This window comes from Crinia signifera, chromosome 5, assembly GCF_055691185.1.
Source record: "Crinia signifera chromosome 5, ASM5569118v1, whole genome shotgun sequence".
Lineage (NCBI taxonomy): Eukaryota > Metazoa > Chordata > Amphibia > Anura > Myobatrachidae > Crinia > Crinia signifera.
Window position 1 is genome coordinate 198,068,808 of NC_139221.1, and position 14,263 is coordinate 198,083,070.

At 39.4% G+C, this 14,263-nt stretch overlaps 1 protein-coding gene across 4 annotated transcripts in view; it reads left to right on the forward strand.

The window, feature by feature from the left end:
- LOC146080762 (uncharacterized) overlaps positions 1-9,076 on the forward strand; it is a 97,839-nt gene extending 88,763 nt beyond the window's left edge. For 3 of the 4 annotated variants that reach the window (XM_083188394.1, XM_083188395.1, XM_083188393.1), the window contains one exon: positions 1,717-9,076. In XM_083188394.1, the coding sequence (XP_083044520.1) occupies positions 1,717-1,937 (221 nt within the window). In that variant the 3' untranslated portion in view covers positions 1,938-9,076. The remainder of the gene's footprint in view (positions 1-1,716) is intronic. The other variant, XM_083188396.1, reaches the window with a different exon arrangement.
- The last annotated feature ends 5,187 nt before the right edge of the window (positions 9,077-14,263 follow it).

Sequence of the window (14,263 nt, forward strand, 5' to 3'; positions counted from 1 at the left end):
ATAGCTGTGCTCTGCTCCCCACTCAAATAAATGTAATATTGCACTTTATTGTGAACTACTACCTATTGCCTAAATGTTTTACATTTTTACATTGTTGTTGGTTCCTCTGGCTTAGCCTATTTTATCTATCATATCCATCAAGTGGACAGGTGTTATATTTTGTACACATTCTGACAACTAAAGTACATAAATAATGTGAAAAATAGATTTTATAGTTTAAATACATACCGCCGGCTAGATGGATCTCATTAACACAACAGGCCCTACAAGAAAGCATGCCTTAACATTATACTTGCCTACCGGGAGAAGCCCAGAGAGGACAACCAAAAAAATATTCCCCGGGGGACAGGAGATGACCCTATTATTGGGAACCTCCCGGCCATTCCGGGAGTGTAGGCAAGTATTCTTAACATGTTATGACCAGATTTGACTTGCACAATGAACACTGAGAAAGTTAATATCAAGAAGTAATTCTGACACACCATAAAACATTGTAATGACAACTTGCAATGTCACTGCAGTAAAGTTTGTGCCACAGAAAAGGATATAATGGGTAAATTTAGATTCCATCTAGCCATAGTTTGTCATATGCATGACTTTTTGGTCTAAAAATCAATAAAATAAGATTCAGTACCAGACAGTACTATTGATATAAACAGATGCCCCCAAATGTATATGATAGATCCAACTTACTGATTGCGGTGAAAAAAAGTTGATTGTGTACCTAATTTATTTTTTTTTTTTTTTTTACTTAACTGTTAATAGTCTCATGGGTTCTTGTTTAGTTTCACGGTGGCAGCATGGCCGCCCGCTACTTCCGGGTTCGGCACTCAGCAAACTTTCTAAAATAAAGTCCATGCCAACGTGAATAGTTCATACCCCCACTATCCACGTTGGCATGGAGTTGATTTTAGATAGTGTAGCGAGCCACCAAGCCCGTAGCGCGGGCAAGCGTAGCGAGCACCGCAAGGGGACACAGATGCTTCCTCGACTGAGATGCTCCTGCCGTGAAACTAAACAAGTACCGTCTCATGTATAATGACTTTTTACTTCAGTCTTTTCATTTTATTTTTATGCATACTTTTGGGGACAAGCTTACAGTGCAGTTTTATGGGATCACTGTTGCAGAAACAAAATCAGAAACATTTGTTGTAAAATAATTGTGTCAGCTATCAGGAATACAAGAGCTTTGTGATCAATGCATGCATACAGATTCTGTGCCTGATTCTGAGTCAATGGAGTTGAGCAAATGGTGGATTTTTACAGTGCATACACAGATGAAAATATATGCATTTTTGCGTATGTCTGTACTATTCTGATTCAGTTGGATCGTGTCCCGATCTGTCTTTTTGTGAAATTGGGTGATTCAGGGCAGCAACAATAATTGCCATGTGAGAGTGATATGGGTGTACCTAATGCTCCATCCGGGGAGGGAGTCTGGATATAACGGGTCTGGGGCCTTGCATGAGGCTTGTGCAAGTGACAAAACTAATTAAGATGGTAGTTGTGAAAATCAGTCAGCAGAATATGTTTCCTCTTGCAGGTGCTCTGACCCCCTGCATTAGTCCTAGAGAGTCTTGCATTAGCATACGGTAGACTTCAGCAGCAGCCAGTAACTATAGCCAATTTGTGTCCGATTGAGAACCAGACCCTATGTCCATTACGTAAAGAATATTAATACAGCTTTATTAATATATGTTTATTTTCATGTTGCAGCAGATGATTTGAAACCTCCACCTTACAGCGAGTTGGCTCTAGAAGTGCAAGATCCAGACTCTCATATTTTGAACATCACAGACAACTACGACGTCTGCAGCTTGAGTGAAGCTCCACCACCTTATACGCCCACCACAGTGATAGAGGAAGTAACTTCTCCTCCATACTGTCAGACAATACCACCAACGGCCACATCTAACTCACAGAACTCCAGCTCATAGCTTTGCTACCCGTCTGTTCTAACATGCTCTTTTTGATATTTTATACAAAGAATTACTCTCTTGGCTGAGAGAACAGTCAGCTCTTGGTGCCAGAACAATTAAGAAGCTCTCACACTGCTGAAGTTTTTTTATTATTGTTAATAGTTTTCTCATGATTCAACATGTTTTCTATGCACTCAGACTCTTTGCAGCAACACCAACCAGGGAAATATGCATCTGGTTGGTCCTGCTACTGCCATTCTACACATTGTCACCATGAAAGCATATCACAAAACACTTAAGATATTTGTTCTAAAAATGTGCACTGATTTTAGAAAAGCCAAACTTTTAAAAATATATATTCATCTAGAAATTCTTGATCAAGTCGGCACTACTATTGCCCTGCTCTGTGTAAAGAAGATCACAGTGATCCTTTAAGTACAGTACCACATGCTGGCTAAGAACAAAACAAACATTGTACAGTATACTCAAGTTTCTACAGTATGATGGAAATTGGGCAAGTGATGGACTTATTTTATCACTTTGTAGGTACCGAACAGTGGGACTAAAGAAATACTGACATGGACCTTTTTAGAGTCTGTTCTTGTTACTGCTTCAACATGGCAACCATAACAGTGTAATACTCCTTGCATCAGTAGGAGACAGATAATTGAGTTCTATAATGCAGGAAATAAGCAAAAAACATTTCCACTTGCCTCATCATTGCCTTCACACCCTTATCAGCCTTTACAGTATGGTTGGACCCGCGCAACACAACAGGAACAGTAAGCAAGATACTGTACAGTATGGACTTTCTGTCTTTGTCTTGGTTTACATAAAGGTTGTTTTGTGTTTATTATCTTTCATTTGGAAGCCGAACGCCAGCATCCCATTTAGGGTCACCTTTCCAACCAGTCAGACTCTTCTGTTGACTTTATTGTCCTTTTGTAAACATTCTGAAGTTTGAAACTGGAGCATTATTTGCACTGGAGGCCAACTGGAGCAAATGCTGACAGAGAACATTCAGAGAGACAATTAATTTACCATCTTCGTATGAATCCTATGTTTTGTCTGGCTATTACTTTATGCTGCAGTATAGCTTATATATAAGCAGTATAAAAATTTATATTCTGGTGAAAAATATCCAATATATTCATAAATGCTCTCAATACCTATGGTGAAAGTGGTCTGTGGTCATCCATGGAAGTTGACATTGTAATTGAAATGGTTGCATTGATCAAAATATTTCCTAACAGCAGAATTTAAATAGTAAGAAAAGTGACAAGTGATTAGGGCCCTTATTCTGATTGATGCGGACTTTACCGCGTTCTTACGGATAGCGTCTTTACGGCGTCTGCGCATGCGTGGAGAACGCTACGCGCATGTGCCACGCCTTGACTCGGTACCAGTTCGGACAAAGCCCGTCCAAAACTGGTCCCCGCAATCAGTCGGGAAATAGGGGCGTATTATGGGCGTCATGCGGAATGACACATGGGCGTAGTTTCAAAGTGGGCAAAACGGGGCGGAAACATGGGCGGACACGGGGGAGTACACTTATGTTGGGGGGCGTACATTCGGAAACCACTCCGAATGCACGCGAGCAAAAAGGGCTGAAATGTGCGGTGTCCACAAGTGTACTATTGCTTTGCGGACACCACTCGTTCATGCGGTAGGCGAACGTACGCCTAATGACTACAACCATTAACACCTGAACCCAATAGAATCTACTCCTTTACTCATTACTCACTAATAGGACGCTTGTCAGTGCTTTAATACAAACCATTGCACTTACATTGCTGTAAGGGTTAATGTGTGCAATGCATGTGTTAGGCATGCTTGTAAGGATATATTGGAATCTAATTGATTCCAATTCCAAATAAGCTGTTTTTTATGAGGATAGGTAATTGAATAAGTGGGTCATGTGATGTATTGCAGAAGATACTTCATAGTGGGTTGTTTGGCGTAAATACTCCGCTTACGTGCGGTAGCACCGCTTGGCTCCCGTTCGGATGCGGTATTCCCGAGCATACACTGTAATACTCTGTAATACCGTGCCGAATCGGAGTGTTTCTCCCGCACACGCATGGTTTGTATGTCGTCCGTAAACACGCCCTGTTCTTAAAGAGTGAGTCCGTCCGAATGCGGAGGACACGTGGGCGTTTCTACGGACGATGGCCGCATGCGGCAAAACACCGTGGCGTGCGGACCGCTCCGTAAGAATGCGGGAATTTCCGCACAGATCAGAATAAGGGCCTAGATGTTTATGAGCAGAAGATGCAAAGCGGGTTACACTGACATTGAATTAAAATCCACACTCCAGAGAGTTCTGGGAAATATCTAAGAAGCCACACACTAATAGCATTGATCACATACTCTTATATTACATATGTATAGTGCATATTTATATACAGTATAATATCTTGTCAAAGGCAGTTTAAATCAGGCACACTCAGAATTGAGTAGACAATTGTTGAAAAGTGCAGTGTTATGGTGGGTTATGTTTTGTCCTTTACTGGTTGGCAATTTGTATGTTGTTTTGAAAGGCCAATATAGGTTACCAGCAACTATTGCGGGATACCCTGGGTCACTCTGGCAGTTGTGGAGCCACGAATCCAAAAATGTTGATAATGATAGTTGATAACATTTGGCAATTGATAATGTCATAAAATGAATGTCAATTAATTATTAGTTTCTACTGGTATTCTGCAATCACTTTATGTAAAATAAAATTGACTCGCAAAAATTTGCAAAAGGAGCAAATGGTTGGTTTATAGCTACTGTTTGACACGCTTGTATACTTGCTAACCCTGAGTTAATCAGGGTTAAATTGCTTAGAAACACCACACTGCTTAGAAACTTGCCACTTTCCTTTCTGATATTACCTTGATACTGCAGTTACTATTAAATGTATTCAGAATTCATAACTGATTGCAGCTATCCGACAGTGTCATAAAAACTTTTTTTTATTATTGATTGTACATCTGTTGTCTATAGAGATGCTTGTCCATTAAAAATGATTAAAATGGTGAAGACACTAATTCCCATAAATTAAAATCCCCTTTTTCACTATATTTTATGGAACCATGTTTCTATCAGAAGGAAGAGCTCTGAAGACTATTTGAGGAAAACTATAATTTTGTAGAATTAAGATTAAATTCCCATATCTCAGACAATTGTATTTGACGCAGTACAGAAAAGAATATGGCACATGAAGCACACACCAAATACAATTGAAATACTGTAAAGTCAAAGTGATAGTTTGGCAAACACCACACTGTTTATTGCAAGTGGAGAGAATGCTGGGACGAAATGTATCTTTCAGCAACTGACTAAAAATATGAAATACAGCTCATAAGCCATTAATGCCTTTAATTGTTTACAAAAGAACGCTCTTCCAGATGATGGAAGCTGGACTGTAGCAAGGTTTGTTATTAGTGACTGATCACTGTCATGGCCCAAAGTATGACTAGCAGTTTGTCACATTTCCAAGCACTAGTATGGACTGGTTTGCTCATTTATACCAGTAATATTCTGTACATAATTATGTGAAGTTATTTGATACAGTTGTCCATTTTGATAGTATTCATGTTATAGCCAGGTAATAACACTATTTTTTAAATAATGATTTGCATTAACCATTTTATATACCATTTCAGCATTTTACATTATCTAATCCATCTAATGGGTGCTAAACAGATCATTATATATATTTTTTAATACCTAGTCCATAACCTGAAACCTGCCCTTTATTTTATATATCAGTGTAATGTGGTTGAAATGTTACTCAGTTTCATTCAGAAAGGGACATATACTGTAGTCACCATCTGAAACTCTATTGCTCTGACATTTTACAGTTTCAGTAATTAATGTATTGTATTAATCTGTAGCACTTTATTAGGGAGATGATACGTTTTTACATGTTTGACAATTTTTTAACTAAAAAGTTTTCATTACATAAACCTGCTCTAACAGTGGACATAGGGCCTGATTCAGGCCTGATACCAAGGCTGCAATTTTTGCATGCTGTACTGCAGGTGAGGCAGATGTAACATGTGCAGAGAGAGTTATTGGGCATACACACTGGGCGATTTAAGCCCTATTTCTAAGCGATCTGACTAGAATAATGAAGCACTGATAGCTCCGTGTGTACACCCTATAGTAATGGTGATATGCTGTTCTACACGTCGCCATCACCCGCAAAGACAAACCGTGTATGTGCTGTCTATACTGCTTAGACTAATCGCTCAACACACATTGCAGGTGCATCGCTTGTGTACAGCAATCTGCATTTAAACACCTCGCTCAGCACAGGACTCAAGTGTATAGGGCAGTGTTTTTCAACCACTGTGCCGTGGCACACTAGTGTGCCTTGAGCTGTTCTCAAGTGTGCCCCCAGATCCAGAGATGCCCAGACCAATTTACAGCCACCACCAGATCAACTTCTTTTCATGTAAAGGGCCAATGTATTCTATTTTTGTTACCTGTGGGGACCAGTGTGATTGTTTTTTATATGGGGGGAATAGGTTTGTTTTTTTCCTGTGGAGGCCAATGTGTTTTGCCCTGTGGGGATCTCATGGTGTGCCTTGGCAATTTTAAAATCTTATTTAGTGTGCCGCAAGGTAAAAAGGTTGAAAATCACTGGTATAGGGAGTTAGATTTGGGTGAGGTGTGATCAAACTGAAATCAAATTGCAATGTAAAAATAAAGCAACCAGTATTTACCCTGCACAAATACAAAATAACTCCCCCAAATCTAACTCTCTCTGCACATGTTACATCTGCCCCACCTGCAATGCACATGGTTTTATCCATCTACAAAAAATGCAGCCTTGCTAACAGCTCTGAATCAGGCCTTTAGTTGTCATAGAAGTAAAATAAATCACATGCATAAATAGCCTTATTTTGTACATACATTGGCATGGGATACCGGGAAGTTTGTGGGCATAAATGGCAGTTCTGGTACATTTATTGTTAAAATAACATTTTTAAATATTTGATTTATAGTTTCTTTATTTATAAAAAGCATCCAGATGTAAGACAAAAAGCTCCCCATTCAGCTTCAGTTATTAAAATGTAGTCTGTTACCATCACTGTATCCTTGGGGAATGCACAGCTTGGTTTGCATTCTCAAAACGGGGGGGGGGGGGGTTTCAATCCTTGTTAATGTTTCTAAAAGTCAGTTTTCGCCTACAATATATGGAATTCACATTCGACCTATTCAGTGTTCTTTTTTTTCTGTACTCTGGATCGGCCACGTCTTTTTAGGATGAAAACAGCCGCTACAGTAATTCGACAATTTAGCGGCTATTTCAAAGTGAATCTGCAGCATCGAGTACAGGACGAAAACTGCCAGGAGCAGAAACCTATGGAAATAATGGCCATGACTGAATCCCCCAAAATATTTTAAAAATACCATAAACACAAACTGTAAAGCTAAGAGTAAGCCATTAGATCAGTTATACAACTCTGATTTTGGTTAAGGAGCGAATTACAGTACTTTCAAATTGTGTCAGTGATGTCAATGATCAGGCAGCATTGGAAATTAAAATTGTAAATTAGTTCATAAATAGGTAATATGAGAACAAATGATTGGGTTCTAAAGTATGTTCCACTCATTAATCATATATACAATTTAGATATTGCTAATTAGCTAAATAAAAACATGATACGTTTAGATATTCAATTATGTCCCATACTGTACATTGTGAAATTGGCTATTCCTGTATACCTCATGGTGGGTACATCAGTGTACAGATTATTGGGGTGATATTTAATTCTAACAAGTGTAGCTTCTCATTTGAATTTTTATTGTTAGTACGTTGTTTTCAGTTTGATAAGCCCATCTCAGTCCTCAATTGCACAGATAAATAATATTAATTCTTTCTTTAATTTAATTTCTTTCTTTAAATAGTTTAAGGAATTATAGTTATAGTTTGCACAGCCAATGCTAGCTTGTATTTTGACATTAAACTTGTTATACAATTTAAAATTTTTGGCCCGATTTGACAGAAATGGATAGTTGGCCTGAAAATATAAAGTACAGTGTAATAACATTATATTAATAAAATTAGTTTAATCAGCATTTCTGTACCAAAAGCTAGGAGAAGCTGCAGAATTGTTAGATTAATTTTTAATTATGTGCGAATCTTGATTGTAAAAGCAAGCTCTTAAATAGATACCTACCATATCTCAATAACTTCCCAGTAAAAATTTAGATAAATTATAAACACTTTTATCTATACTTTCTATGTGTTTCTCAAGGTTCAAAGATTGAATGTGAACAAATACAACTACAACTATAGTATAAAAATGTATGGGAACTGAACAGTCGTCTGGGCAAACAAAGACAATGGGCGGTATTCAATGCCTAGAGGGGAAGCGGTGAGGATGGCTTGTTTTCAGCGAGTATCACTGAAAACAAGCCATCCTCACCATCTAACCCCTCGCTGGCCCAGGATTCCCCGGAGGTTTGCCACAAATACAGGGAGCCACCTTGATGGCCACACTTGCCGTTTCCGCCTCGCTGAAAAGAAACAGAGAGGTGGAAGGGGTGAGTGAAGGGGTCAGTTAAATACTGATTGCGAGCTATGATGGTGAGTTATCGGCACTGCTCACCGCCATACAGTAGCTCGCCTAAACGGCATTGAGTATACCCCAATGGCTGACTTCAGTGTTGAGAAAGGAATTCCCTATCCTCCATTCACTTAACAAACATTAATAATAGTTTTCTTTCACTAGACAACTTTTACAGTTATTGTTTAGCACAAACAAAGATTCTTGGATTACTGTGATAACATTTATATGACTGGTTTAAGATATTCTAGTATTTTAACTGGATGATTTGAAAATGATCAAATTGATGTAGTGAGCTGGTGATGTAGTCAAGCTGTTGCGCTGTATCTTTAGATGGCGTAATATAAAGCAAACTCCATTCAGTTGATAGACAGTATGCAGTCGCTAGGCTGACAGTGTCTGGGTCGGCAAGCATAAGGACGACCATTATTGGTCGACAGACCATAGGTCGCCACATGAAAAATTCCTTAGATGGACATGGTCAAACTGTTGACACAAGTAAAAGGTCAACATGCAGGGGGTCGACATAAAAAAGGTCAACATATTTTTCATGATTCCCCCCGCCATCGTCCCGTCCCACCCCCAAGAAACCCCCCCCTCCCCAATTTTGTTTTAGAATAAATTACTTTACCATCCCAGTGGACCTGGAGGAGGAATATAATAGCAAGATACTGTGCCCGAAGTATGGCGACCATGCGATTGGACGCGGTAAACTTATTTGTTGTCCATGTCGACCTATGTCACATAACCCTTAAAAACTTGTAAAACTCATATTGACCATTTTCGTGTTGACGTATTGCTTGTGTCGACTTTTGACCATGTTGACTTAAGGCTTGTTGACCTTTTTATATGTCGATTTATGGCCTGTCAACCAATAATGGTTGACTTAATTCTTGTTGACCTAACGATCCACACCCTTGGTAGAAATTGATAGACTGTAACGTGTATGTAACCAGTTACATTATTATATTCCTTGGCAGGAACCTTAGTAATACTTAACTTGAATAATGTACCTAGGCTCTACCGGACCAATTACATTTGTGTCAGTGTTTTGTTATTCATACTTTATAAATGAAAGAAAATAGGTATTTGTTATTTTAATAAGGTGGACTGGTTAGCATAATTGTATTAATTGGTTCCACATGTAACTTGTGCCACAGTATTCAGTTAAATGTGTGTAGGACCATGACATCACTAACACATGCCCGCAGTAGTTTTCTTCAGTACTTGGTTAATTATGAATTCATGTAATGCATCCTAAACTAAACTAGAATCCATTAGAAAATGTAAGTGGTTAAATAAAAGTGTATGATTATCTTAAACATAGCTGCAATACTTTTTAATGATGGTGTACTTCCTTTAAAAAGCACAATAGCATTTTTTATTGTGTACAATATTTCTATCTAATGTATAACTGTTATGTCACTGCATATTTTTTTCAATAAAAATTAAAAATGACAGCAACATATTTTATGACTTCATTGTTAGTGATGGATTCAAGAGAACTAATACCCCTTTCACATTGCAGCTGTAACACGGTATATTGCCGTTTTTTTAGTGCTTTAAAACGGTTCCAGCTGCAATGTGAAAGCTACATTGTCAATTTACCGGTTACAGAAAACCGGTATTTTGACACGTGTTAAAAGCAGGATCCTACACGTTTCTGAGCCGTTTTCCCTGCAGTCTGAACAGCTCAGAAACGGTATTTGCTACAAATGATAACCACACTTGATCCCCGCCCACAAGCAGGAAAAAAACATTTAAAATGACATTGTATGGCTTTCTATGGGTGAAACGGGTTGAATCTGAAAGGTACAAAACGGTATTTAAACTGCAATATACCTTTACATCATGCAATATGAAAGGGGTTTAACTGGCTTTTGACCAGTTTTAAGACACGTTTAGAAAATCGGGTTGAAAGCAGGTTTTTGCAATGTGAAAGCAGTATTACACTGTATCCCCTGGGATGAAAGACATAATTTAACCCCTTACCGACACAGCCTGTTTTTGCCTTCCTGACAGAGCCCTTTTTTTCAAATCTGACATGTATCACTTAAGTGGGGATAACTTTTTTTTGCTTTTACTTATCCCAGTGATTTTGAGAATGTTTTCTCGTGACACATTGTACTTCAAGTTAGTGGTAAATTTTGGTCGGTACAGTCTGTGTTTTTTTGTGAAAAATACCAAAATGTCGTAAAAAAATTGAAAATTTTGCAATTTGCAAAATGTTAAATTTTCTGCTTGTGAGACAAATAATCATACCACTCAAAATAGTTAATAACTAACATAGACCATATGTCTACTTTATGTTTCCATCATTATTTCAACCTCCTTTTAATTTTTTTGGACACTAGGAGGCTTAAAATATGAATAGCAAATTCTCAAATTTTCAAGAAAATTTCAAACACTGATTTTTTTAGGGACCAGTTCAGTTCTGATGTGACTTTGAGGGACTTGTATGTGAGACACCCCCATAAATGATGCCATTTCAAAAACTGCACCCCTCACAGTATTCAAAACAGCATTTTGGAAGTTTGTTAACCCTTTAGGTGTTTCACAGGAATTAAAACAAAGTGTAGGTGAAATTTGAAAATTTCATTTTTTTTGCAGATTTTCAATTTTAATACATTTTTCTAAGGAACACAGTAGATTTTACTAGAGAAATGTGACTAAAAATTGATTCCCCCAATTCTTTTGTTTTCATAAATATCCTATATGTGGCCCTAGTGTGCACGTTGACCAAACCACAGGCTTCATAATAGAAGGAGCACCTACTTGATTTTGGAGCCTCCTTTTTATGAGATTATTTTTTAGGCACCATGTAGGTTTCTAGGCACCATAAGATGCTAAAATTTAGGAACCCCCCCACAAGTGACCCCATTTTGCAAACTACACCCCTCATGGAATTCATCTAGGGGTATAGTGTACATTTCAAACCCTCAGGGGTTTCACCAATTGTGGTACAACTGGGCTGTGAAAATGAAAATTTACATTTTTTACACAAAAATGCAGTTCTGGCTCAAAATTTTTCATTTTCACAAGGAATGAAGGAGACAAAGCACCCCAAAATCTGTGCCCCAATTTCTCCCGAGTACGGCAATGCCTCATATGTGACCAAAAAATACCATTTGGGTGCATGGCAGGACTCAGAAGGGAAGGAGTGATATTTGGATTTTGCAGCACACATTCTGGTGGAATGAATGGTGGGTGCTATGTCGCATTAGCAAGACCCCCGAAGCACCAATACAGTGGAACCCCCCACAAGTGACCCCATTTTGCAAACTACACCCCTCAGGGAATTCATCTAGGGGTATAGTGTACATTTCAAACCCCCAGGGGTTTCACCAATTTTGGTACAACTGGGCTGTGAAAATGAACAATTACATTTTTTTACACAAAAATGCAGTTCTGGCTCAAAATTTTTCATTTTCACAAGGAATGAAGGAGACAAAGCACCCCAAAATCTGTGCCCCAATTTCTCCCGAGTACGGCAATGCCTCATATGTGACCAAAAAATACCATTTGGGTGCATGGCAGGACTCAGAAGGGAAGGAGTGATATTTGGATTTTGCCGCACAGATTCTGGTGGAATGAATGGTGGGTGCTATGTCGCATTAGCAAGACCCCCGAAGCACCAATACAGTGGAACCCCCCCACAAGTGACCCCATTTTGCAAACTACACCCCTCAGGGAATTCATCTAGGGGTATAGTGTACATTTCAAACTCCCAGGGGCTTCACCAATTGTGGTACAACTGGGCTGTGAAAATGAAAACTTAAATTTTTTTACTCAAAAATGCAGTTCTGGCTCAAAATTTTTCATTTTCACAAGGAATGAAGGAGACAAAGCACCCCAAAATCTGTGCCCCAATTTCTTCCGAGTACGGCAATGTCTCATATGTGACCAAAAAATGCCAGGACTCATAAGGGAAGGAGTGATATTTGGATTTTGCAGCACAGATTCTGGTGGAATGAATGATGGGTGCTATGTCGCATTAGCAAGACCCCCGAAGCACCAATACAGTGGAACCCCCCCACAAGTGACCCCATTTTGCAAACTACACCCCTCAGGGAATTCATCTAGGGGTATAGTGTACATTTCAAACCCCCAGGGGTTTCACCAATTGTGGTACAACTGGGCTGTGAAAATGAAAAATTACATTTTTTACACAAAAATGCAGTTCTGGCTCAAAATTTTTCATTTTCACAAGGAATGAAGGAGACAAAGCACCCCAAAATCTGTGCCCCAATTTCTCCCGAGTACGGCAATGTTTCATATGTGACCAAAAAATACCATTTGGGTGCATGGCAGGACTCAGAAGGGAAGGAGTGATATTTGGATTTTGCCGCACAGATTCTGGTGGAATGAATGGTGGGTGCTATGTCGTATTAGCAAGACCCCCGAAGCACGGTGAAATGATGAACCTAATAATCCATAGATGTGTGGTATATTTTAAAGCACTCCTTCATACATAGGCCGGGTTTGTCGGGGCAAGTTTCACAGTGGAAAATAGTTTGCTTTCGTATTCCCTTTTTATAGCAAACTTTGCACCTTTTTTGTGTCCTGCCCTTTTTTCCAGTGGAGGGGATTTCGTTAGGAAAATGCTGCCCTGATACAATACGGGGGCCAGTACTAGAAGTACTGGGGCCCTCTGCCTGCTGGTTCCCAAATATTAGGCCCTTTATGACTTCCTCTTGAAAGTGCATAAATGTCCCCGTCTGGCTGGTAGAACGGAATAGTACGTAAGCGTTATACAGTGCCATCTGGATGATATACACGGCCAGCTTCTTATACCAGATTTTTGTTTTCCGCAGGGCACTGTACGGCTTCAGTACCTGATCTGAAAGATCCACTCCGCCCATGTACTTATTGTAATCAAGGATACAAATAGGTTTTGAGGTGTGGGTACTGGTACCTCGTACAGGGACGGAGGTGGTACTGTCTCCGTGAATTGTTGTCAGTATAAGGACATCCCTCTTGTCCTTATATTTGACCAACAACATATTTTCGGTGCATATTCCCCTGCTTTCACCCTTTCTCAGTAATTGGGCAACGTGCGTTTTTGGGAGGCCTCTTTGGTTCTTGCGCACAGTACCGCAAGCTGCTGTACCTTGAACCAAGGGCCTTAAACAGGGGGATGCTGGTGTAAAAGTTATCCACATAGAGGTGATAACCCTTATCCAGGAAGGGGTGCACTAAATCCCAGACAATCTTTCCACTAACACCAACGAGGGAGGGGGAGCATTCTGGCGGTTCAATTCTTGTGTCCTTCCCTTCATATACCCTAAACCTGTGGGTGTACCCTGAGGTACTTTCGCACAGCTTATACATTTTTATGCCATACCTTGCCCTCTTATTGGGAAGGTACTGGCGGAATTTAACCCTTCCTTTAAAATGTATAAGTGACTCGTCTACACAAATGAATTTTTGGGGGATGTACATTTCAGCAAATTTGGCGCTGAAATGATCAATGACCGGCCTGACTTTGAATAGCCGGTCAAAGGTGGGATCATCTCTGGGTGGGCACTGTGCATTATCGTTGTAATGCAAAAATTTAAGGATCGTCTCAAAACGAGTCCGGGTCATGGCCATACGATGAAGTGGGGTGCTGTACAGAACATCTGTACTCCAATATTGCCTAATTTCTGGCTTTTTAACTATGCCCATATGTAACACCAGACCCCAAAACGTCATCATCTCTACTGCATCTACAGGGGTCCACCTAGCAAATGATGACGTGGGGTTTTGGGCAATAAACTGCTGGGCATATAAATT